General features: G+C 39.9%; 1 protein-coding gene across 1 annotated transcript in view; it reads left to right on the top strand.

The window, feature by feature from the left end:
* Positions 1-24612, top strand: part of ASPH (aspartate beta-hydroxylase) — a 179017-nt gene that overhangs the window by 47182 nt on the left and 107223 nt on the right. The window contains exons 8-13 of the mRNA XM_037058615.1: positions 1053-1109; positions 1599-1649; positions 2097-2129; positions 7583-7618; positions 10932-10976; positions 24473-24514. Of these exons, the coding sequence (XP_036914510.1) occupies positions 1053-1109; positions 1599-1649; positions 2097-2129; positions 7583-7618; positions 10932-10976; positions 24473-24514 (264 nt within the window). The remainder of the gene's footprint in view (positions 1-1052; positions 1110-1598; positions 1650-2096; positions 2130-7582; positions 7619-10931; positions 10977-24472; positions 24515-24612) is intronic.

Genomic DNA, 24612 nt, shown 5'->3' with positions numbered 1-24612 from the left:
ATACTTTTTGTGATTTTGAAGTCTCCTTCTTGAGGATAAGTCCCTAGTAGGGGGATGACTAGGTCAAAGACACAGTAGAATTTCACGTTTTATACTCTTAAATTACAAAGTCTGTGAAAGGTCAGAATTGTGTTTTGCCCCATGCCATGTGTCCCCAGAAGGCATGGCTGCACTGGGGACGGACACATCGTCTCTCAGGAATGAGCCTGTGCTGTCGTCCAGTTTCCCACCAGTGCTGGAGTGGGTCCTTCTTTCTGTGCTGAGGGACCACGTGACACTGATGGTGGCGTTCAGCGCCCACACCATTTCAACAATACATATCTGCAAACACTAAACTTACATCACAGCGGGGAGTACGTAGGTACTGAGTCCAAGTGAGGGTCTGGAAACTGGGTGTGTTCTGGCTCAGGCTCCGTGGCAGGTGCTTGCTGAGTTGATGGGAGGAGGGCTCCCTGCGCTGCTCTTTTTGTCTGTCTGTCTCCTGTCTTTGGGGAATTTAATACAGGATGTATTCTGTTGTTATTTATTTATCTATCTATCTATCTATGTATTTATTTATTTTTTAGAGAGAGGGGAAGGGAAGGAGAAAGAGTGGGAGAGAAACATCAATGTGTGGTTGCCTCTCATGAGTCCCCTGTGGGGAACCTGGCCTGCAACCCAGGCACGTGCCCTGACTGGGAATTGAACCAATGACCCTCTGCTTCACAGGCCTGTGCTCAATCTGCTGAGCGATACCAGCCAGGGCAGGATGTATTCTGTTTTTGTGTTAATCCATCCTATTTGTTTTCTGACTATAGTGGAATTTGTATAAGCTAGATAGGCATATGGCTTCACTACTTTGTAGTGGGGACTGTCTTTTTCATCTTTGCATTAGGCATTAGCACAGGGAGTACCTGTTTGTTCCGTGAGTGAAGGTGAGTTTGAGCATCAGTAAGATTCATTTTACATTTCTATCATTACCATAAATTTTGCTGTTCCAATTTTGAATATCAAGTGTAAGTCCTCTTCCTTGATATATATTTGTATTTTCCTAATTATTTCCTAATTTACAGCTTCACAGGTCTATAATCAGGATGTAGAAGATATGATGTATAAACAGGAAGATTCAGGTTTGTGATGTGTTTTTATTCGAGGCTGTGGCCAAGGCCATTTTATCCCTGGGTTAATGGTCGATTATGATTGAACGGAGAACTCTTATAATACCCACAATATTTGTGGTTGCTCGGGTAGTTATAGAAATTTCTGGATATAGTTGAGTATTATACAGGGAGTGAGGAAAAAGGAGCTGTGTTTCTCAGATCCCCATCGGGATGTTGGTCTTCACAGACCAGACCAGAAGGAACGTTTGGAAGTGAACGAGGAAGAGGGATGGGCAGAGTCCAGCTGGTGCTGGTCCTTCCTGCCTTTTGACTTAGACAGCAAATTATGGACTTTATTGATCTTCAGTTGTATCAGGTGATAATGATAATATCTGTCTTACACAGTTGTAAAGAGTAGAATTTATTTCGTAAATAACTTAAGAATGATGTCTAGTAATGTGTTTGGTTTTTTCTTGGTTGACAAAGGGATATATATGTATTTTCTTTTCTTTTTTTTAGATTCCACTGAACCAACAGTAGATGATGATGAAAGAACATACCATGACGCAGGTATGAGACAGATATTTTCACTAGATTTTAAGCATTATTAAAGATTTACAGTTGCAATGCTTTGTTAACATGGTGATTTTTATTTTAAAAGAGGCCAAGAAGTAATTTTAACACCTAATATAAAAGTTTGTAACAAAATTTTATTATTAAAAACTATGAGGCTTTCATATTTCACCTCATCTACCACTGGCTCTACAGAAAACAGAATATAAATTCCTAACTCTTCTTTTGCATATCTTGCTTTACGCCAGTTTGAGGAATTTGCATGGAAATAATTTTCCTGCCCTTTCCTCTAGTTGTTTTTCGGCAGAGACATTATTCACTGACTGTGCAAACATGAATATTTAAAGAAATAGAATTCTCTATTTGAGATTGTGTTTTTGGCTAAGTAATTACACACAACAACTCAGCTAATACTTATTTTGATTTTGTTACTTTTTTCTGCAGACGATACAACGTATGAAGACCATGATCAACAAGGTGTGAGGTGCTTCTTAAACTTAAGCCACCTACTTGTTTTAAAATATTCTCATAGTTTGACTGTAGTTTATAGAGAATAATGTTTTAAGCTGCAAAATCATAACTTAAAAACATCCAAATGAATTGCAGTTTTCAAGGAATTTATTGGCGATTATTGTTTACCTATTTCAGTGGTTTGCCATTGCCTAAATAAGTTCTTAACCTCATGGCAAGCTACCTTAGGAAGCAGTTAAAAATTACTCAGGAAAACTTACCTCATTATTTTATAGCTGTTGCGGTCCTTTGATTAAAATATATCTTGCTCTCGGAAAGCTATTTCAGTCAGACTTCAACTACTCTATCTGCTTCTGCAAATTCATCCCACTCTGCAGTGAGGATGACTGGTGTGCCAGCGTGAGAAAGGTCCAGAAGAATTTCACTCCAGGCTTGAAGGCCGTATGGAGAACGCAGTTCTGGCAAATTTGTGCGTCAGATTCCCATTTAGGTTATTATAGCTCCTTTTGTTGCAGGAGCACTTCTCATGCTGTTTTATGGAGCTTCATGGAATAGATTGTATCATTGCTACTTCCCAGAGGAGAAAAATAAGGTTCAGAAAATGTGAATAATATGCATCAGTTCATATGACTAAGTGTTCATAGAGCTACCGGTGCATCCTCTCTATTCCAGTATCTTCAAGGATAACTAACTGGAGAAGGAAAGTAGTCAATATAACTCTGCATGTGTAACAAGAAGGATGGAGGAATACATAGTGCTTGAGTCAAATGTGGAAAACTTTTCCATGTGCGAGGTAGTTCTAGGGCATGGTATTCATACATGAATAATGAAGGGTCCCTACTTCAAGAAATTTGCAGTCTCACAATACTTGGTAAATCTTGATCGGAGAAAATTAAAAATGGCTTGTGTAGACCTGATAAACTAATTTATTAAGTGTGTTTATTTAAGATTTGAAACTCTTATCAAGATCACCCATCCACAGTGGCTATTTCTATTAAGATGTGAATGATAACATTGAAAGAATCCTGGATTCTATCTTCAGGGACTAGTTTTTTTCTATGAGAAATGAAATAACTTGGCAACTATGATTACATTTATATTTTCTTTTCAATTTTGAATTTGAAGAAGAAAATAGGAATTTGGAAATTAAAAGTTGCATGCAGAGGTAGAATTTGAAATCCTTTTCTAATTTCTGCCAGTCATTTTAGTGTTTTTCTGGCTACAATGGAAAGAACTTGCTTGGAATATGATTTACAGACTAGGTCTAGAGAACTTTAAAATTAACTGAAAAAAGTATAAAATTAGATAACATGCTAAAAAGATGTCCTAAAAATAAATGTATTTCCAAAGGTAGAATATCATAACAAATATAATTTAAAATGTTAACAAAGTATAATAAATATTACCTAAGTGATCAAGATTTGGTGAGATACTTTGGATTACCTTGCTGTAGGACATAAACTTTTTCAAACAAAATAGACCTAATAGAACACAGAATTATTCACTATGTGTTTTAAAAACTACCTTTGTAGAATTCAGGAACCAAACTAGGGAGACCGAGTGACTCCACATAAGTGAGACTACAAGAAGGCTGAAAACAGAACTATTTTTTGTGGGAAAGAGATTACATTCTGTATTAAATTCCCCCAACTCGAGAACCTGGAAAACCAGCAGTTTACTAAAGCGATAGAGGGAACCAGCTTTTCACCTTAAAAGTACCGTAGAAAGCCTCAAGCCCACATTGGATACACTTGAAAAGTGACGATATGGTCTTACCACCTAATGGACTCATTATTGTACACTGCATATGTATGAAGAACCTTATGTCCAAAACATAGGACATGGGAGCAGTGTTAGTAAGGAACACACACATGGTTCCTATTCCCATGGACCTTATATTTTACCAAGGGGGTGGAGATTACACAATTTCAATTTAGTGTTTAGTTACAGTGTGCTGAGGGCTGTGAGAATGAGTGCAGTGTATAACAAGAGTACTCACTAGAGACCATACCTAGTTTGTGGGCCAGGGAACGCTTCCCTGAAGTTGATTGAGCTGCAGATGAGCGCAGTTGACAAAGAAAGGAGAAAGGTTGCTCAAACGTGGTAGGAAGGCTCTGAGGCAAGAAGATGTGCGTGGAGTGCAGAGGATAACCAGAGACACGGGCTGAGGTTGTGAGACAGTCCTGGTCCAGACGATGCCTGGAGGTAGGTCGATGTTCATCGTCACTGTAGGACACTCTTTAGGGTGCTACAAAATCACATCTGTATTTTGTAAAGATTGGTCAGTCTTATGTGCAGTAAATTGACTGGAGAGAGACGAGAGTAGCCCTGGGGAGACCATTTGGCATGATTATTGCGGTTATCTAAATCTGATCTTGCCCTGAGTCACATCTCCGCCAAATGGGGAGCCAGAGAAGGGGAGTTTCTAAGAAAGAGATGTTCAGCATTGTCCCAGGTCAAGATGAGCACCAAAAACATGCATTCACTAGAGGCCCCACAGAGACCTCAGCAAGGACTGTTTTCAATGGACAGAAATTGGACAGAGATGAAAGTAGTTAAAACGGGGGTGCTGAGTGGTTCAGAGAGAATGTATGAGTCATTTCTAAATGTAGTTGGTGGTGAAAGTAAAGGGAAGTGGGCAAAGGCGGGAAATATTGGAAGATAAAGTTGACAGCACTTGATGTGTGGGTGTAGCTGGGGAGAGAGAACAGGGGGCGGGGAACCACATCCGCTGCTCCGCCCTGTGCATTTAATGGACAGTGGTGCTTTTTTGCTGAGTCAGGAGAGTGGAAATGAGGAGCTGGGAGCCAGATGGCCCAGTCCGTACATGTTGAGACATCCAAGGGGAGATAATGTAATAAACGGGTAGATGGAAGGCTTCTTGGCTTCCTTAGATCTCAGAAGGAAGTCCAATTTCTGGTTGTGAGCTTGAGAATTGTGAGCATGTATGTGGGAATTGAAGCCAAAGTCCAAGATCATTGAGGAGAGAGGAGAGAGTGGGAAGATAGGATGTCCGGTGGCTGGACTTCGATGAAAGCCAACATTTTATGTCTGCTAAGAAAAGGATGAAATTATAAAGAAGATGGAGAAGGAGAAACGAAGTAATAAAAGGAGAATATGGTCACACTGAAGTCCAAGTGCAATAGTGTTTGAAAAGGAGGGAGCTGCTAAGAGATCTAATGTGGTAGGGGTAGAAAGAGCCCACCAGATTCAATAAGGGGCTCGTCTGTTCAGACTCATAGACACAGAGGAGAGGGGTTAGGGGGTGGATGAAAAAGGTGAAGGGGAATAAGAGGTACAAACTTACAATTATAAAATAAGTCATGAGGATATAATGCACAACATAGAGAATATAGTCAATAGTGTGGTAATAACTTTGTACATTGGCACATGATTACTGGATTCATCCTGGTGGTCACTTTGTAAGGTTTATAAATGAAGAATCACTATGTGGTTCACCTGAAACCCATATAATATTGTCTGTCAGATAGACTTTAAAAAATAATATGCTCGTTGGTCTTAGGGCAGTCTTTTTCAGATGTGGTCAGGCTAGAAGACAGATTGGAGTGGGTTGAAAAGAGGAAGTGAGGAGATGAGACAGGAAATGTAAATGACTCTTTTTTTTTATTGTTGACACTATTGTAGATGTCCCCCATATGTTCCCCTTTACCCCTCTCCACCCAGTCCTCCCCCCGCCGGCCTTTGCCACATTGTTGTCTGTGTTCATGGGCTATGCACGTACACATGTATGTTCTGTGGCAAATCTCTTCCAGTCCCCCCCACCTCCCTCCGCTCTGAGATCTGTCAGTCTGTTCCATGTATTCATGCCTCAGGTTTTAAAGAAATTAGGCTAAAATGGAGGAAAGAAAGGAGGCCAGGAGAAGCAGGCACAAGAAAGAGCTTTCTTTTTAAATTGGTAGAGAATGTAGCAGGTTTAAATACATGGTTCAGGGCGACAGAGTGAGCATACTTCCTCCTAAAGCCACCAGAAGGACAGAAAATGATACATTAAAAATTGTCGCTTGCTCTATCCACTCCAGCCCTGAGAATGTCACAAAAACAGTAGGTGCTCACCCTGGCTAGTGTGGTTCAGGTAATTGAGTGCCGTCTGTGGACTGAAAGGTCACAGGTTCGATTCCCAGTCAGGGCACATGCCTGGGTTGCAGGCCGGGTCCCCAGCTGGGGCCGTGTGAGTGGCACCCAATCGATGTATCTCTCTCAAATCAGTGTTTCTCTCCCTTTTTCTCTCTCTCTAAAAAAAAAAAAAGATAGTAGGTGCTCAATAAATTTTTTATTAGATGGACAAAAATGAATAAATTGATAATCATGTTTGGAAAATAAGAAAGTTTGCCCTTAGTATACAAGAAAATTTGAGGAATTTTTAAAAATGGAAAAAGTAGGGCTCAGGTTAACTGAGAAAGCTGGAACCCAACCAGGGATGAGAGAAGACTGCCGTAGAAACAAGAGCCTTCTCTGCAGGGGCACGGAGAACGTTGAGCCCTGTGCATGTAAACACGAGGAGCGGTGGGCGATGGGCTGTGTATAGTGTCATGAATTAGGGTCATCCAAAGAGGCCGGTGCCAGGATTGTTTGCTCCAAGTCTGAGAATTATTCCCTAAAGTAGAGAATCTGTGTAGTGAACACACAGACCCCGAGTGGCAAGCAGGGTAGAGACTTAGGAACTCAGAACCTTCACCACAGACATAAAGAAAATAAAGAAAGGAAATTCAGTGCCACCCAGGACTTGGGGAAGAACCTAAATTTTCCCCATTTTACAGGAAGGAAGCATATGTAATTGCCCAGCTTCTACAGTTAAAAAGTGGCTGACCGGGGATTTGAATCTGGGCTTATTTCACTTGAGGCCAGACTCTTCCCCACCCTGCCCCTTCCCAGTGACTGAGCCCCAGGGCTCAGGGATAAGTTAGACACTGTCTCTGTCCTTGAACTGTCCGACCAGTGTTGTGTTAATCTGAGAGTAATGCGGCACTAAAAGATCTTTTTTCCTTTGTGTTTTTAGTATATGAATCATCTGAAAGTGAAGGGATAGAAAGTTCAGGAAAGCTTTTTCTCCGAGCAGATGTTTCCTCCTGCAAGTCAGCCCTCCTTGTATTTGTTGAAACTTCTGTGAGTCAGGGATCAAAGATAGATGTAGCAAGAAACTAAGACATTCTCATTTCACCGAGAAAGTAGTTGGATACTGTTCAAATATTTGTTCCCTACTTATGTTGGAAGGTTGATATCAGCAGAGATAACACGAGCCTATTTGATGTATTCTTTAAATTGTTGTGGAAGTAAAGTTGATACGCTAGTATAAAGACTTGTGAGCCTCTCTGTGAGAAACCCTAGTCTAAAGGGAGCCAATTTTAGGTATCTGAGTGGATATACATTATTTCAGGGATCTACTGGATTTGAGTTAATATGAGTTGTGTTTGAGTTTTTTCTTTTTTTCTTTTTTCTAGATAATGCTGTAGAAGATTCAAACATAATTTTAGAAGGTAAGTTTTTAGATAGATGCTATACTTTTCACGTTAAAAATATGTTCATGTATTCAACAAGCATTTACTAAGCATTTAGTCTTAAATCTCTGTACACTGCTTGGGGGTCAGAGGACACGAGTGCCCGGGTTATGGGCTAGCTGTGGCTAAGCTACAGTGAGGAGGTCCCTTTAAATTGTAGGAGAAGGGGTTAGCCATGGGCAGAGATGGGCTGAAAGTTGGGTCCTTCGTGTTTTCCGGGCATTTTGATAAGCCAGTAGAGGACATAGCAGAGGCTGTTAGGGGAATTCCTTCCGGGAGACAGTGGGGCTGTGGACTGTGTGCCTTCAGCCCCACCCTCAGTTTCTGTGTTCCTGCAGCACCCGAGTGGATGGTGAGGGGGTGCTCATTAGCGCTACCTGAGCACCAGCCTTCTCTTTCCTGGTCTTCCCTTGTCTTGGCTAGTTGCATCAGTGCATACCTGGATCCCTAAACGAGAAACATGAGAGTCATCGCTGAGTCTCCCTCACCCTGATTCTATAGCTGATCCCAAGTCCTGTTGACGAGAGGCTACCTCAGCACCTTTCCAATCTGTTCATTTCTCTGTAACTCTGGTGACCTACTTCAGCCTCCCATCATCTTGCTAGACAGTGGCAGTAACCTTCTAGCCAGTCTTCTTAACTCATGCACTTCCCCTTTAAATCCATCTTTCATGGTGCAGTCAGGACAGTGTCTTCAGAAATGGAGATCTTCCTATATGAGTCCTGTGCACAAACCCTTCTGTTCTTCCCCATCTGTTCCAGTAGGGTTACTTTCTGTTGCGGGGAACAGAAAACCAAATTTAAATTGGCTTGAGCAATAAAAAGACAGGGAAGAGATCAGTCAGGGCCTTGGAGGACCTCATAAGGAATTTGGATTATATTCTAAGTACAGTAAGGATCTGTGGAAACAAGGAGATAAGAGCATAATCTGCTTTATATTTTCACTATAAACTTCTAGTTTATGTTCTCTGAGATCATGGATTCTCTCAGAATTCATGCAGTTTATATTCTCTAGAGAATGGATCAGATGGAACAAGAATCGAAGCAGAGACCACCCTGTTAGGAAATTTGGGGGTACTAATCTGGGGAAGTGATCTTTGTGGCCTGGAGTAAGATTATGGCAGTAGAGATAGAGGGGAGAGTTTTGAACTTGTGATCTACTTTCGAATTACAACTGATGAGACTTTCTGATGGTTGTGAAGTAAAGGGGAATAAAGGTAACCTTTGGTTTGGTTTGAATAACTGTTGAATTTCTTCTGAGAAGAAAACTAGGATGTAGGAGGAACTAGTTCAGGGAAGAAAATCAAAGTATCCGTAGTAGATATGTAGTAGATATGTTTGGGAACTATGTGAGATTGGAAGTGCCAAGTAGAGAGTTGGATGTGCCCATCTGAACAAGACGAGTGAGATCTGAAATGGGTGTAAATGTTCGGGAGCCACCATCATGAGGATGGTACTAACTTCATGGAAATGGTAAAGATCATTTTGGAAGCGAATGCAGAGAGAGAAGGCGAGCAATCTCAGGCTGAGGTCTAAGGAATCCCCACATTGCGAGGTTTGTGGAGCATGAATAACCGAGAGGCGGGAGGAGCACCAGTAGAGAAGGACGTGGAGGAGCAGAAGGACAGAAAGCTATTTGAGGAAATCAGTGGGAGTGAACTGAAGTGGGTTTAAAAAGTCCTGGAGTAAAAACAAAGAATTTTGTATCAGTGGGTAACTCTTTCAGGTTGTGCCAATAAAATTACTTGCTATTTCCTTTACAAAATCCTCTCGTAAACATCATTACCAAAATAAGTTTCTGATATGTGTGCTAAATGTACATTAATTCAGGATGAACTTAAGTGGGAATTTATCTTGCAGTAATAAGGAGGCTTTCTTAGTGATGGAAATAGCAATGTGAGCGATACTGTTGATGCACGCGTTTTTTTCAAATGTACCTCAAATGACAACAGTAAAAGAAATTCTGAGGAAAATAAATACCAGTAAAGTTAATAAAGTGCTAATATATCTCTAAATGATTTAGAATGAAATAAATAGGCAAACCAATGAACAAGTCCATCACAACACAGATAAGCTGGTAAACACTGGTGATGCCGCCCTAAAAAATGGAAATATGTCAGAATAATAATCGGTGGGAATCCATGAGATTTTTTTCCTGTTTTTTTAAACTTTTGTGTAAACTATTTCCAACTCTTCTATATGAGCATATATCATATAATTAGAAGTAAATTAGTGCCAGAAAAAAACATGATTAAAATAGCTGCCTAAACACTTTGAGTTTTAGAAAATGCTATTAGAAATTCCCCCCTTTAAACTAGAGTCTTTACAAATCTTCTGGAGCAAAAGGAAAGCTACTCTAATCTCATCTCGAGATTAAGGTCACGTGGGTGTTAGACATTAAGATTTTAATCTATGATGTACGGTTATTTTAGAGAGCAACTTTAGAGCAATGTGTTATATACAGCTGGGTGGTGATAATGGCAGTCGCTTCAGTTGTAAGTGGTTGAGGCAACCAGGGGAAAATATAAGATGTTAAAAATTCATATCCACATTTTTGGTTAGTCTTAGAATGTTATCTTGAATGTTATTTTTCAAAAACCTTTACTGAGTATAGTGATTTAGTTTTTAAATTCTATTTCAGTTTAATTTCTTTGCACTTTTATTCACATTAAAATTAGAGCTATGAAGTTAAAACTTTTGAAGAAGTTTAGTTCACATCTCCTTTAGTTCACATCTCCTTCGCCTGGCAGTGGGTTTGGGGGTTAGTCAGTTAGGCAGATAATTTTGCCGTCTNTAGAATGTTATCTTGAATGTTATTTTTCAAAAACCTTTACTGAGTATAGTGATTTAGTTTTTAAATTCTATTTCAGTTTAATTTCTTTGCACTTTTATTCACATTAAAATTAGAGCTATGAAGTTAAAACTTTTGAAGAAGAAACAGGACACTTTAGATGTCTTTCTTCTGCTTTCCTATCAAGCCTGATGCAGAATTGCTGAAAACCTAGGCTTTAGTTCACATCTCCTTCGCCTGGCAGTGGGTTTGGGGGTTAGTCAGTTAGGCAGATAATTTTGCCGTCTGTTGTACAGAACACTTGAAACATGTACAACAGTTTGCAGTTTATAGCTGATTCTTCTTTGTTGTGATGGTGTAAGAACTTAATGTTTTTATAATGACTGCAGTTGAATTTTGGGAAAGTCTGTAAAAATAATCACTGTAACCTAAGTATCAGCAATCTGTAGGTTAAAAACGGTCAGCAGTATGTAATAGATTGTAACGTTACCATTTATTTCAGAAGCACGAGTGTCCCCAGCAGAGGAACAGCAGGAAATACCACCAGGTATGACCTTTTGTCAGACTTATCGCTTTTTCCTTTTATGCTGAATTTAAAATATGCTTGCTGTTGCTGTTCACACAAGCCGAATGAAATATATCTATGTAAAGTCAAATGCCTGAGAGAGAAGGATTAATTATACCTAAATTTAAAAAGAAACTTTTCTGTGATTTGATTGAGTCAGCCAAAGCCCAAGGTAATGGAAAATATGCACCAGAGTTTGAGCTAGAATTTGAAGGCTATTAATGATGAAAGTCCCAAATGATTGTTGCTGTTTCATGTGGTGGCAGTAAAGTTGGTTTGGGGCTTTTTTTTTTTTCCTTGACTGACAGGCTACTTGGTGGATGAGGTGAAATCAAAACTGCCTCAAGATGAACGTTTACTAGTACATAAATTTGTGACATCACTGCTCTTCCTCCTTTTCCCCCACCTTCCTTGAGAGCATCCTTAGTGCCCCATGGCGCTCCAGGGTGCCTGAGACATGTCTGCCACCGCCCCCCCCCCATCTTTCCATTCAGCCCCCTGTTAACCCATTCCAGTCCTTTCCCCACATGCCCTTCTTTCTCTTCATCAGTGAGGAATGGGAAGAGCACTTCAGCCAAGGACTGTGCTTTCCAGTGCATTTTAGAGATGACATTAACTGTGCCTGCGATCAGATAGTACCGTATAGACCTCCTGTTCTCATAGTGGGAAAAATGTTTTCTTAAGAGAAGATTTTCCAACACTTTTTTCCCCGAAGTGTATTTCTTCTTGTTTCTGTGTTTTATTTCCATTTTTTCCTTTTCGCATCATTCATTCATTTTTTTACTCATGTTTTTCACATTATGCTTAATGTGAACTTTGTAGCAATAATATGCATTACTATTGATTTTGGTAGACATAATTATGCCTACAAAACTTTACTGCATACTAAATTTCAAGGGAAAAAAACTTTTGTAATCAAAGAATATTTTTAGTTATATACAGCTCCTATTTGCTTATTGAATGAATGACTGGGTGTTTTAAGTGTTGATACTTGTCATAACATATATTGAATTGGCCAAAAAGTTCATTTAGTTTTTTTCCGTAAAATACAAGACGCATTTTTCATTTCACCAGTAACTGTGGATTTGGATGTTTTGAGTTTGTTGGCTCTCTTCTGTGTGGTATAACGCTGACTGTTCCCAATAAATGTGTCTATTTGTCCGCTGTCACCTTCCACTGGTTTACCCACCGTGGAGCATCGTCCAGTGAGAATCCGTAGCACAAAACTTCACAAACCACTTTTGACATGTTTGACTAGTCCCAGCATCTTCTCCATATTCTACACAAATCGTTTTCTGCATTTCAGTTGTGTTCTTACCTTTCTTGAAATAATAAAGCATAATATGCCAAAAATGTTGCGTTTTTCTTCCATCTTCAAGATTAAAATGGTTACCTAAAAAGTCACCAACTTTGATAAGTTTTTTTAAAATGCACACTGATATGACAATTGTCACAATACCACCTAACAAAATTGTTTTGAATAAAGTTAAAGACAAGTGCTACTAGAGCCATTTAATGGAAAAAGCAAATGAACTTTCTGGCCAACCCAATGCATTTGTAATAATATGCACAGATACTTAAGAGAACTGAGTTCTTAGCATTATAATATGAATGAGAAAGAGATCCGTGGAGAAATTAATGTTTTACATGATGACTGCTGGGCTTATATATATTTGGTGTTCGGGAACGATACACGGAGCAAGGAAGGTGGATATTTCGGTCCTCCTTTTGTGGTTTACTCAGTATTGTTGAGTGATGGGCCAGAGTGCCTTGTTCTGTCTTGAGGAGGCAGAGCAAATGACTGAATCTGCATTTTGATACTACCTATTCCTTTAAGGAAAATTGGTTTATAAATATTCCTAAAATGATGAGTTTGCTAGAACATGGACTTTTTTCCAGTTACAGTGTATATTTTTTAAAATACTGACCTAACTTTAGTGAAGATATGAAAGGTAATAAGTTTCTGACCAAAAAGTCCTGTGCTTTTATTTCTGTGTTGTATAGACAGAATTTCCTTGGAACATAACTAACTATGAAATACCAAGTAGTTGGGTGCCGGAGTAAAGTGGTTTTCAGATGAGATATTTAACTACCAAAGCACGTAAAAGTGAAGATATGATTAATATGCGTACTTTCTGATACATAATAAGCTGTCAGCAAATGGTGGCTATGGTTATTATTTAGTAATTAATTAGCCTGATCTTTCAGGTGGATTTAGAGAAGCCAGATTCTGAAAGATGTGCTCAAGAAGTTGTAGTCTGTCATTTGGTGTCATAAAGTCTCGATTGGCCCACTGCACGATTGACCTCGTGGGAGAGAACATGAGGCCAAGAGCCAGCAGTTGTTACTTTTAATGATTGCACTTGGTTTGCTTAGTTCCGTTATCTCCTTGATCTTAACTTTGTATGAAATTTTTTATTATTCAATCTTAAAAAATAATGATGGTCATAAATCTGTGTTCATGATCTCTTTGTAGAATAGGCTGACTGCTTTTGTAATAGCGTTTAATTATGTATGTGATTGCAAAAACTATGGGCACACCCATTGTACGGCCTGTCACCTTGCTGCCTTTCAATCTTCAGAGTTCTTTTATTTAGTGAAAAACTCAAATTGTGGCTCTCTGAAAAATGTTGGGTATTAGTTCCCCGTTTCCTGGCGCTCGGGATTTAATGGCTGATTACTTTGCCTTCCCTGATCATTCTAAGAGTAGGTTACACGGTCTTTTTTTTTTTTTTTCAGTTCTAGCAATTTTTTAAAAGATTTTATTTTTTTAAAGATTTTTTTATTTACTTATTTTTATGGAGATGGGAAGGGAAGGAGAAAGAGAGGGAGAGAAACATCAGTGTGTGGTTGTCTCTTGCAAACTCCCAACTGGGGACCTGGCCCACAACCCAGGCAGGTGCCCTGACTGGGAATCGAATCAGTGACCCTTTGGTTCACAGGCCTGTGCTCAATCCACTGAGCTTCCCCAGCCAGGGCGGTTACACAGTCTTAAAAATTCTTATTAACTTTATAGTAATATATTTATTGGTGTGACAATTCCCTGGGACAGGAACTTACTATCGTAACACACGAGCGGAGGACGAATGTAAACTGACATTCGTTAAGCACTATCTAGGAGCTCTTCTAAGCACATCACATAAATCACTCATTTAATATTCCCAGTAGCCCAAGAGGTAGACATGCTGTTGTTCCCATTTTACAGATGAGAAAATTCATACATAGCAAGGCGGAGTAACCTGCCTGCAGTCAGCGAGTTGACAAGTGGGAGAGCTGAGATGGATCCTTACACTCTAACTCCAGAGTTCACACTCTCAGCTGCTGTGGTCTAGAGGATTTTAAGTAGATGAAATATAAGAGCTGATGAGTTTTTTTAATTACATTTTATCAATTATGCTATGAGTTATCCTGGTTTTTCCCTTTGTCCCCCTCCAACCCAGCATGCCCCACCCCCTTAGGCAATCCCTTCACCATTGTTCAAGTCCCTGGCGTTTAAATTCTTTGGCTAATCTGTTTCCTATAATGTACTTTACATCCCCATGGCTATCTTTAACTACCAATTTGTACTTCTTAATCCCCTCACCTCCTCACCCATTCCCCCAGCACCTCTCTTTTCTGGCCACCGTCAAAACACTCTCTGTATCCATAGTTTTGTCTCTGTTCTTGTTTGCTTAGTTTGTTCTTTTAGATTCAATTGTTGATAGATATGTATTTTTGCCACTTTATCGTTCACAGTTTTGATTTTCTTTTTCTTAAATAAGTCCCTTTAATATTTCACATAATAATACTTTGGTAATGATGAACTTCTTTAGTTTTCTCTTGTCTGGGAAGCTCTTTATGTGTCCTTCAATTGTAAATGATAGTTTTGCTGGGTAGAGTAATCTTACCTGTAGGTCCCTGCTTTTCATGACTTTGAATATTTCTTGCCAATCCCTTCTAGCCTGCAAACTATCTTTTGAGAAATCAGATGACAGCCTTATGCCAAGTCCCCTATAGGCACTTTTCTCTTGCTGCTTTTAAGATCCTTTCTTTATCTTTAACCTATAGTATTTTAATTATGATGTGTCTTGGAGTGGGCCTATTTGCATCCATCTTGCTTGGGACTCTGTGCTTCCTGGAAATGCATGTCTATTTCCTTCACCAAATTAGGGAAGTTTTCTTTCAATATTTTTTTCAAATAGATTTCCAATTTCTTGTTCTTTTCTTCTGGCACTCCTGCAATTCAGATGTTGGACTTCAACTGAAGTTGTACTGCTTATACTATCCTCATTTTTTGATTCTTTTATCTTGTTCTGATTGTTTTTTCCTTCCTTATGCTCCAAATCATTGATTTGATCTGGGTTTCATCCACTCTACTGTTGCTTCCCTGTTAATTGTTCTTTATTTCAATTAGTGTATCCTTCATTTCTGACTAGATTTTTTTATGCTCTAAGATCCTCATGACGTTCCCTGAGCATCCTTATAATCAGTGTTTTGAACTCTGCATCTGGTAGATTGCTTATCTCCATTTCGTTTAGCTCTTTTTCTGGAGTTTTGATCTGTTCTTTCATTTGGACCATATTGCTTTGACTCCTCATTTTGGCAGCCTCCCTGTGTTTGTTTCTGTGTATTAGGTAGAGCTGCTTTGACTCCGTGTCTTGGTAGTGTGGTCTAATATAGTAGGTATTCTATAAAGTCCAGTGGTACAGCCTCCCCTATCACCTAACCTGGGTACCCAAAATGTACCCTTGTGTTCTGAGTACATGCTCCTTCTGTAGTTGAGCCTTGGTTGCTGTTGGCAGATCACTGGGAGGGCTTTACCCAGGCCAGTCAGCTGTAAGAATTGGCTGTGACCACTTACTACCAATCTTTGCCCTCCATGGAGGATCAGCTGTACAGGGGCACTGGTACTCTGGCACGGTCTGTAGCTCTCCAATAGGGTGCACTGGCCTTAGGGTTTCCTAAGTGGTGCAAAATCAACCCCCACCTGTGTTTTGCCCAGGTCACCATGCCTGAGCTATAAAGCAGTCTGAGATGCTTGCTACTTGTGTTGGGCTTAGAGATTCTCAGGTGAAGCCAAGCTGTGAATCTAGACTGGCTGCTGCTAGTGCCAGGCCTGGGGCTCACTGAGGCCAGCTGTTGCTTGTTTGAGAGGATTTAGGAAGTAGTGCAACGTGAGCCAGACCAACCATTCATATAGAAAAGCAGCTTGGGTGGGCCTGTAAGTTAGGTTGAGTGGAGTGTCTGGGTATCTCCAAGGCCAGGGAAACAGTGTTAGCCAGGTTGGTGGAGTCGCAGATATGGCACTCACGTACCAGCTCTGTGTGGGGAGGGTTTAGAAAAGAGACAATGGCCTTTGCGCACCTTGATGCCAGACACCTCAGTTCCTTCCTTTATGTCACTGGTGCCTTTCAAGCTGCTACCCTGGTGCTGGAGCTCAGAGGCAATTAGTCTGAGTGGGTGAGTCTGTGGGGTTCATTAAGAGGAACTGCTTGGGTCTCCAGAAGTCTCTTCCACTGACTCAGTCCCCACTGGTTCTTGCAGCCAGAAGTTGTGGGGACTTATCTTCCTAGCACTGGAACCCTGAGGTGGGGGCCCTGTTGTGCTGCAGGGACTCCGTGCTCTCGAAATATCCGTCCTGAATTTTTGTCTACCATGCATAGTGTAAAACCAGCTCATTCCACATCTGCGCCCCTCTTACTAGTCTGGATGGATGTGCTTTCTTGAATTCCATAGTTGTGGCATTAAACTCGATTTAATTCCGCTTCCATTCATCTCAATTTCTGATGGTTCTGAGTGATGACTGTTCTATATTTTAGTTGTAATTTTGTTGTGGTTGTGGGAAGAGGTGAGCTATGTCTGCCTGGGCCACCATCTTGACCAGAAGTTCAAGCCGATGAGTTTGGAGGGTTATTTTGGTCTGATAAAACTAAAGATGTGTTGTGGCATTTTTCTCTTTATATATTATTATATGTTAGGACTCAGAAATGTTGAAGATTAATTATGATTCATTGTAGAAAAAAAGTGATTTGTCCAGTAGTTTAAATTTTGCTATCTCTTGTTTATATGTGTAAACTAAAGTTTAAGTGTTTTGCTGGCAAGAATGTAAAAGGTCAATCCTAAGAATTAATCACTCTGATATTAAAAATCAATTATTTGAAAAGCCACCTTTTAAAATTGATTTTGAAATCCCTGCTGCTTGTTAGATTTTCACCTTTCTCCTCAAACTCATATTTTTACTTGAAATTATATAGCATATTTCTAGCAACATGACAGCTTGAACATATGTAACCCAAATTGAATGATTTATGAAGGAATCACTGGGGAAATTTATCAGAGTAAAGTTTCCTGCCAAATAATACTTTATAATCATTTGACTAACTGGTTGCATCAAGACTTTTCTGTCATTCATTGCCAGGAAAAAAGGTTAATTGTATATTCTGTGACTTTTGATCATGTTGTTCACAGTGGAGGTCTGTGAGCATCCTTGTTTCCTGGTGGCTCTGCTGCTGCTGTCTCTCTGAGAAATGGAGATGACCAGTCCATTTGTTACATTTGAACTTCGTCGCCTGTCTAGTGCTGCGGTGGTGGTGAGGGTTTCGCTCCAGGGCATTGTTCCAGAACGTTTACTCATGCCTCTCCTGTCAGCCACATTGTCTAACGCTGACCAGTGAGGCTCATAACAAGCTTTAGGATGGCAGCCAGAGTGGTCTTAGCTGGTATAAAAAGTGCCTAATGTGCATATTATTGTTACTGAGTTGATCATTCATTAATTCAAGCAATACAAATTGAGCGACTGTTATGGTCCAGGCCCTGCACTGAGCAGTAAAGATACATGATCAGCAATACAGTCCCTGCTTCGTAGTGCTTCATAGTCCTGTGGACATACTGCTGAGTAAAAACAGCAAGCAGTTTAGTGCTGTTAACTTCTCAGAGTCGAACACAGTGCAGCACACAGAGGGGGGGACCCCCAACCCAGCTTTTGGGGATGAGGGGTGAGGTAGCGCCTCCCATGTGCTGTGATAGACCTGAGTTGTGGGGTGCTGACAGGAGTGACAGGGGCTGGTGGAGGGGGACAGGGAAAGAAGAACCTGCAGAACTAAGACCAGATGGCATGCCACGTAAGGTGTCGGAAGACACGGTGGAGAATCCGGTAGGCATCACTGCTTGGAGGGTTTCACGTATGATTAAAATTTTGAAGACGGGGCTAGAAGTGACAGGAAGCTACTGAAAAATTCTGGGCAGAGGAGTCACGTGATCAAATCCAGATTTGAAAAGAGCTGTCCTGAAAGGAGACTAATAAAGGGGCAGGTGCATTAATCTGCAAATGCGGTGGAAGCAATGGAGAGGGGGATTGATTTAGTAGAAATCACAGTTGTAAATAATTTGATGGGAGAGGGGGCTGATTGATGGGTAAGAGTGGAAGATGATCCCTGTGTTCCTAACTCGAATGGACGCACAGTGGAACCTTGGTGGAGACAGAGAAGGCAGGAAGACACAGTCATAGAGAGATGACTGGCCTGGTTTGGGGGACGTTGTGTTTGCAACTTGGTGAACCGCTTCTGGGTAGAGTCACCTTTAAATATTTAGGAACATATTTTTGGATTCAAAATTATAATTGAGCTTTTCCATTGTTTTTTTTTTTTTTTTTTTACTCATCGTTATACTTTGAAAATTTCCCCATAGTTTCAAGGTATTTTTTCAAAGATTTTATTTATTTATTTTAGAGAGATGGGGAAGGGAGGGAGAAAGAGAGGGAGTGAAAACATCAATGTGTGGTTGCCTTTAGCACACCCCATACTGGGGACCTGGCCTGCAACCCAGGCATGTGCCCTGACTGCGAATCAAACCGGCGATGCTTTGGTTTGCAGCCCACGCTCAATCCACTGAGCTACACCAGCCGGGGCCCAAGGTATTTTTAATTGCACGGGTTACAGAAATGCTTCTTCCTCTCACAGTATACCTAATGGACATATTCTAAGAAAACCTAAAGTCAAGCTCATTTTTAAAACTGTTTCTATTGTGTAATTTATACAGACAAGTACGTAAATGTTGATGAACTTCTTTGATAAACTTGTATATGGATAAACATCCTTGAACCCACTAGTCAGGATGCTTCGAGCACCCCAGAAATCTCTCCCTCTTCCTCCCACTCAGTACCAGCCCCACCACAGGTAACTGCTGCTCTCACCTCTACCATTACAGATCTGTTTGCTTACTTTTAAATTTAATTAAATAGAGCCATAAATGAACTCACACAAATATATATATAAGTAAATAAAATATATATATATATATATATACCCTTTTGGTGACTAGTTTGTATTGCTCCACATCCTGCCTTTGAGTTTCATCCACTTTGTTACCTAATCTAATGTAGTATATCAGATTGTTATGTAAAATAATTTTGGTTTCATTTATTGGTAAACACTGTAAATATACTCCGTTTTAAAAAAATCTATTCTATGTTGACGGCTGTAGTGAATGTTTTCAGTTTTGGGCTCTTTTGAAGAAACCTGCTCTGAATATTCTTGTGTCTGTCTGTGGTGGATATAAACAGTCATTTCACTGGGTATATAAAAGTCTGTATATAATTCCTAGCACCAAATTATTCTTCTTAGACAACAATTTCTGTTTACACACACATATACCAATATACATATTATGTACATAGATGACTCTGGGTGTTTGGGTAGGTGAGCGAGGAAGGGGAATTACAACCCAGCTTTAGAAAGTGAATCAGCAGGTGGCCGGGCCTTTCTGCCTGTCAGCTCATGTTCTACTCCAATTGTAACATAAATTTAATGCTGTGAGAGTAAAATGATTCCAATACTGAAGTTTAAAATGAGAAGGTATTTGTAAAAATTTGCACAGGAATGAATTTTAGTTCTTTTTAAATTTTGTGTATACTTTTTTTTACCAACCATTTATATTGTCAGTTATATTAAAAATTGGCATAAAATTATTAAAATAATATATTGAAACTGCAGCATATAATATCCAGTTGCTCCTTGGAAATCCTTTCTATATTTGTTTTCCAAATACCATATTAGATTTTTTCTCTATTATTTTAACACAGTGGAATTATTAATGGAAGAAAACAATTCATGCTTGTATTTCTCAAAAGGTTTGACATTCTTAAATTCACTTTTAATTCTCAGATGCTCTAAAGAGCCTTAGATTTTCATCAACAGCTTTGCAAGTTATAACCAGAACTTCACTATGTAGTTAACTATTCTGTTACCAAGTTGCCCTTAAAAAAACAACAACACAAAAGTGAAAAAAGCATTCCCTTCAGTTGGTGTGTTTTTAAAAATCAAAAGAAAAGAAGCAGTTTCATAGTCTATGTCTGGTTGGTCCTTTAATTTAGATTTCCCCTTACTTTTGCAGATACTTAAAGCTTCCAACAGACTGCCCCCACTGCCCCAGGAGGACCAGCCTAACCAAACGCTCCAAAAGACGGCTGTGATAGCTCTTGTGGAGTAGTTACAGAGCAGACCGAGATCTGTGGGAGTGGACACTAAAGCTGTTTTCAGTGAATCACAGTCCCCTGGCATTTCATGTATTTTTTTATAAAAACAAAAGTTACATGTAATGTTACATTCCTGCATGTCCTTTTTGATAGCAGTAGTGACTCCATTATATTTCTTTTCTTATTTTTATTTCCTTTTTGTGACACATCTTTTAGACTTACCTCTATTAATGTGTGTTTTGCAGGCAACCTTTAGTAATTATATTGATGATATAGCAGCAGTTATCTTGGCAGGGTTTTAATATATATCATGAGGAATTAAACTAACTATGCTGTACTGATGTGCACACTGCGTTAAACGGGGTCTAAACCCGTTAGGGCCTCCTTGCTGTAGCGCCGGTGAAAACACTAATAGAGGTCCTTAGTAGCTGTGAAGATTCGAGTTGTGTATATCTGCACCAATATCCTTAAAAAATAAAGTCTACTGTGGCTTGGAGTATTCAGGGTAAAACTCAATATTTGATAGTCTTACAGCTTTTAGCTCATTAGATAGGAACAATGAATAGTTCAGTGAAAGATTTAAATTATTATGATTAATTTATTTTTTCAAAGTGAGGGGGAATATAAATCCCTTGTTAAGGCCTAGAGAAAAAGAAACGACCTGTTTCCTCATGCCAAGATGCTTTTTGGCACCTCATATTGATCTTATAATAATTGTCCAGTGAATACTTGTTGAAATTTTAGAAAACCTATACAAATCCCTGGTGTGTAACATAAAGGTTGTTTTGCCCTTGACTGATGAAAATCCTGCTCTCACAGCACTGAGTTCGCACAGTGCTCTCACTCAGGAAGGTCAGTAACTCGCCTGCAGCCGAGCTCACTTAGCACCTGTGGGAAGCGCCCACGGAGCCCGATGCCTGCTGCTTTTTCACAGTGCACGAGCCTTTTTCCTTCTACACTGAAGTTCCCTCTATTTTTAATGTGGTTTATTTGTGACTCGGAGAGAGTTGCTGTGATGAAGTATTCACCTGTGAGAAAATGAAGGTCGCTACAATATCCTTTTCAAAGGCCCATGAGCTGGATAAAAAGACATAGAAATAGTTTCATTTATGTGCCAGGGAATAGCTCTTGATTATGTTAACATTGTTTTTATGATAAGATGATTTTTCTTTTCTGCTTTTAGGGTTCCAATCAAAGAGATTTTTTTGTCATTATAGATCATAGTTATAATGTAGAAAGTTATGCATGCTGACCCAATGTGTAACAAAACACCATATAAGAAAACCCCTTCTTAAGAAAAGCAATAATTTTCTAAAGCTGTGACATGGGTAATACAGAGTTGCTGCTCAAATTCTAATAAAGCTCTTAATTCATATTATTAATTATAGAACACTACTTTTTATAAAGCCATAATCTTTTGGGGGGGAAATTTAGGAGTGACAGAACAGATAAATGATTAAAATAAATTCTACTGAATTTTTGTATGTAATGATCTCTAGAACTCTGGAATAGAGATTCTTTATGCTGTGGTCAACTTCAGATACTTTTTAACTCTGAATTAATGAGCCTTGTCATTAAAAATACATGCCAAGCTGGGCAACATCAATGGATTTTCTAAAAATAATGTAAATGTCTTCTGTTGAATGTTACTTGAATGCAATAAAACACAGAAGAATTCATCTCTGTATTGTCATTATTCTGAAGTGTATTATTTTTATTTGTTACGTAATAAAACTGATTCATTTTATACTTACTAATATTTTAGAATACTATGTCATTTTTCATGACTACAATCACAAGGAAGTACTTTCATCCTCTTAATTTATTTCTAATAGGTAACATTTATTTTGTTTAACATTTATTGTTATGCTAATTCCTAGGGACAGGGTTACGATGAAATAAATAGTCCCTGTGTCTATCCTTTTTAAGTTTTTGTTCAGAAGACTTGAAACTGAGGGTGAGCTGCCCTGGCTGGAGTAGCTCAGTGGATTGAGCACCCGCAAACCGAAGGGTCACTGGTTCAATTCCCAGTCAGGGCACATGCCTGGGTTGCAGGCCAGGTCCCCAGTGGGGGGTGTGCAAGAAGCAACCACACATTAGTATTTCTCCCCCTCTTTCTCTCTCTCCCTTCCCCTCTGTCTAAAAATAAATAAAATGTTATAAAAAAAAACAAAAAGAAACTGAGGGTGAACAGACTCACTTTCACTGTCTACACTTACTCCGTCAAGTGCTTCGTGTCGGGGAGTTGAGTTTTCCCAGCAGAGGGGTGTTATCTCTGCTTGCAGACCAGGAAACCGAGGGTCAGAGAGGCTAAGCCGCCTGCCAGCATGAGGCCGTTCAGGGTTCAGGGTATTCTAGAGTGAACACGGGGGCACCAGGTAATGCCCTCTGGGGGCTGTGCAGGCATTGCTGATACCACTTGAAAGAGCTCCTTGTGATTTTGGACACTTCTTCAATCCTGTATCCCTGATGGCTTATTAAATAGTGTGCCGCCTAACTTATGACAAGAGGTTACGGTTAGAAGGATCAAGGTCGTTTTTGTTGTTGCTGTTTTTAATGTTCTGGGTACCCCCCTTGTTGCACTGGCCTAAAAGTGTATGGCAGTCAAATTTATAAAACCCACTCTTTGCCAAAGTCAAGACCTGCATTTCTCTAGTATTTATTTTTCTCTCAAGAAAGGGACAGAAGGGCACAGTGGGAAGATCATATGCTTTGAAGGGATGTAAACTGCTGACCTTGACACTCTACTTTCTCATCCCCTGCTTCCTCCTTTGCACAGAGAGGAAAATAAGACCTTTCCCCGTAGGGGATCTGGGACAAGAGACACGTAAGACGTGCTTAGCACGAAGCCTAGCACACTGGCTTTTGAAGTTGGTTCCCATCCTCTCCCCTAAGGTCTCAAAGGAGAAATATGCTTGACCTGTAAAAATTTCTTCCTTACTTCAGAAGCCTGTGTCATACTTCTCACCTCCAAATCATGAAATGTTTTACATGAATGAATGTGGGGAACTGGGGACCAAAAACTCCAGTGATCTGGGCTTGCCTCCCTGCTCCCAGCCTGGGCTGCACCCACATTTGTCTGTTGCCTCATGTCTGCTGTGGGGAAGGACAGAACCTGTGACTTTTATGCTTCCCAAACTGCCCCAGCCCCATGGCAACACATGCACATACACGTGTTCCTAGAAATACCCCCAAACTGGATAGGTACCTGCTGGGACTATAATCAACTGACTGATCTGCCTTGACAATTCCCTAGATCCTAATGTGGAGTAAACAGTAGGACAGATGTGAGGTTATAAATGCAGAGTTTGGTTATAAACCCATAGGCAGGTCATGGTGCTGCTGGCATCCCTGTGAGATGGATATTCATTGGCGGGTCTAGATTCTTGATGGGTTTCACTGTGCTTGGTAACCCCATTTCTGAGAGAGAGACTAACTTTGATTAACAGTGAAAGGCTGGCACTGGTGGGCTCTCAGGCCCACCTTGGCCCCTCAGCAGGTGAGCTACATCCGGCACACCTGGGCTCAGTGCAGGTCCCCAGGGGCTCCCCCCTTATGTGTGAAGTGCTTAGAGGAATGTGGCTAGTGATCTCAGTAGGGTGACATACTTCAATGCTGGAAAGCACTCGGTACCTTTTACAAAGCAATCTTACGTTTTCAGGAGACAAAATGCTGAGTAAGCTTGCATGAGGACCTCTACCTACCCCGACTTGCCTCTGCCCTCACAGGGCACTGAGAGGTGGCAGTAACTCATGCCAACTCTCTCTTAACTGAGAAACAGTGGCCTGGCCCCTCAAACCCAGTTACTGCCTGGGGACTTTTATAACTAACCCAAAGGAGTCTAATCTTAATATCTTACAACAAATTTTGTGTGTAAAGAATTTAGGATTTTTAGAAAATTGAAATGTTTGCCCAGAAATATTTTTAAAATTATATCAATTCGAATTCATTTAAATCTGGTCCTCCATTTTGAGATAGTGAATGATGACTTTCATAGTACTCATTTTGTTTTGTCTTTACTTTTCAGAAACAAATCGGAAAACAGATGATCCAGAACAAAAAGAAAAAGGTGAGATTCTCAAAGAAACAGCCCTCCAAGTAGAGATTCGTAAACAACATGATGACTTTATTTTCTATCACTAGCTATAATAAGAATCCACTAGCCAC

This window comes from Sturnira hondurensis, unplaced genomic scaffold (genome assembly GCF_014824575.4).
Source record: "Sturnira hondurensis isolate 20B ecotype Veracruz unplaced genomic scaffold, ASM1482457v3 Scaffold0010128, whole genome shotgun sequence".
NCBI lineage: Eukaryota > Metazoa > Chordata > Mammalia > Chiroptera > Phyllostomidae > Sturnira > Sturnira hondurensis.
This window is presented reverse-complemented; position numbering and strand designations above follow the sequence as displayed.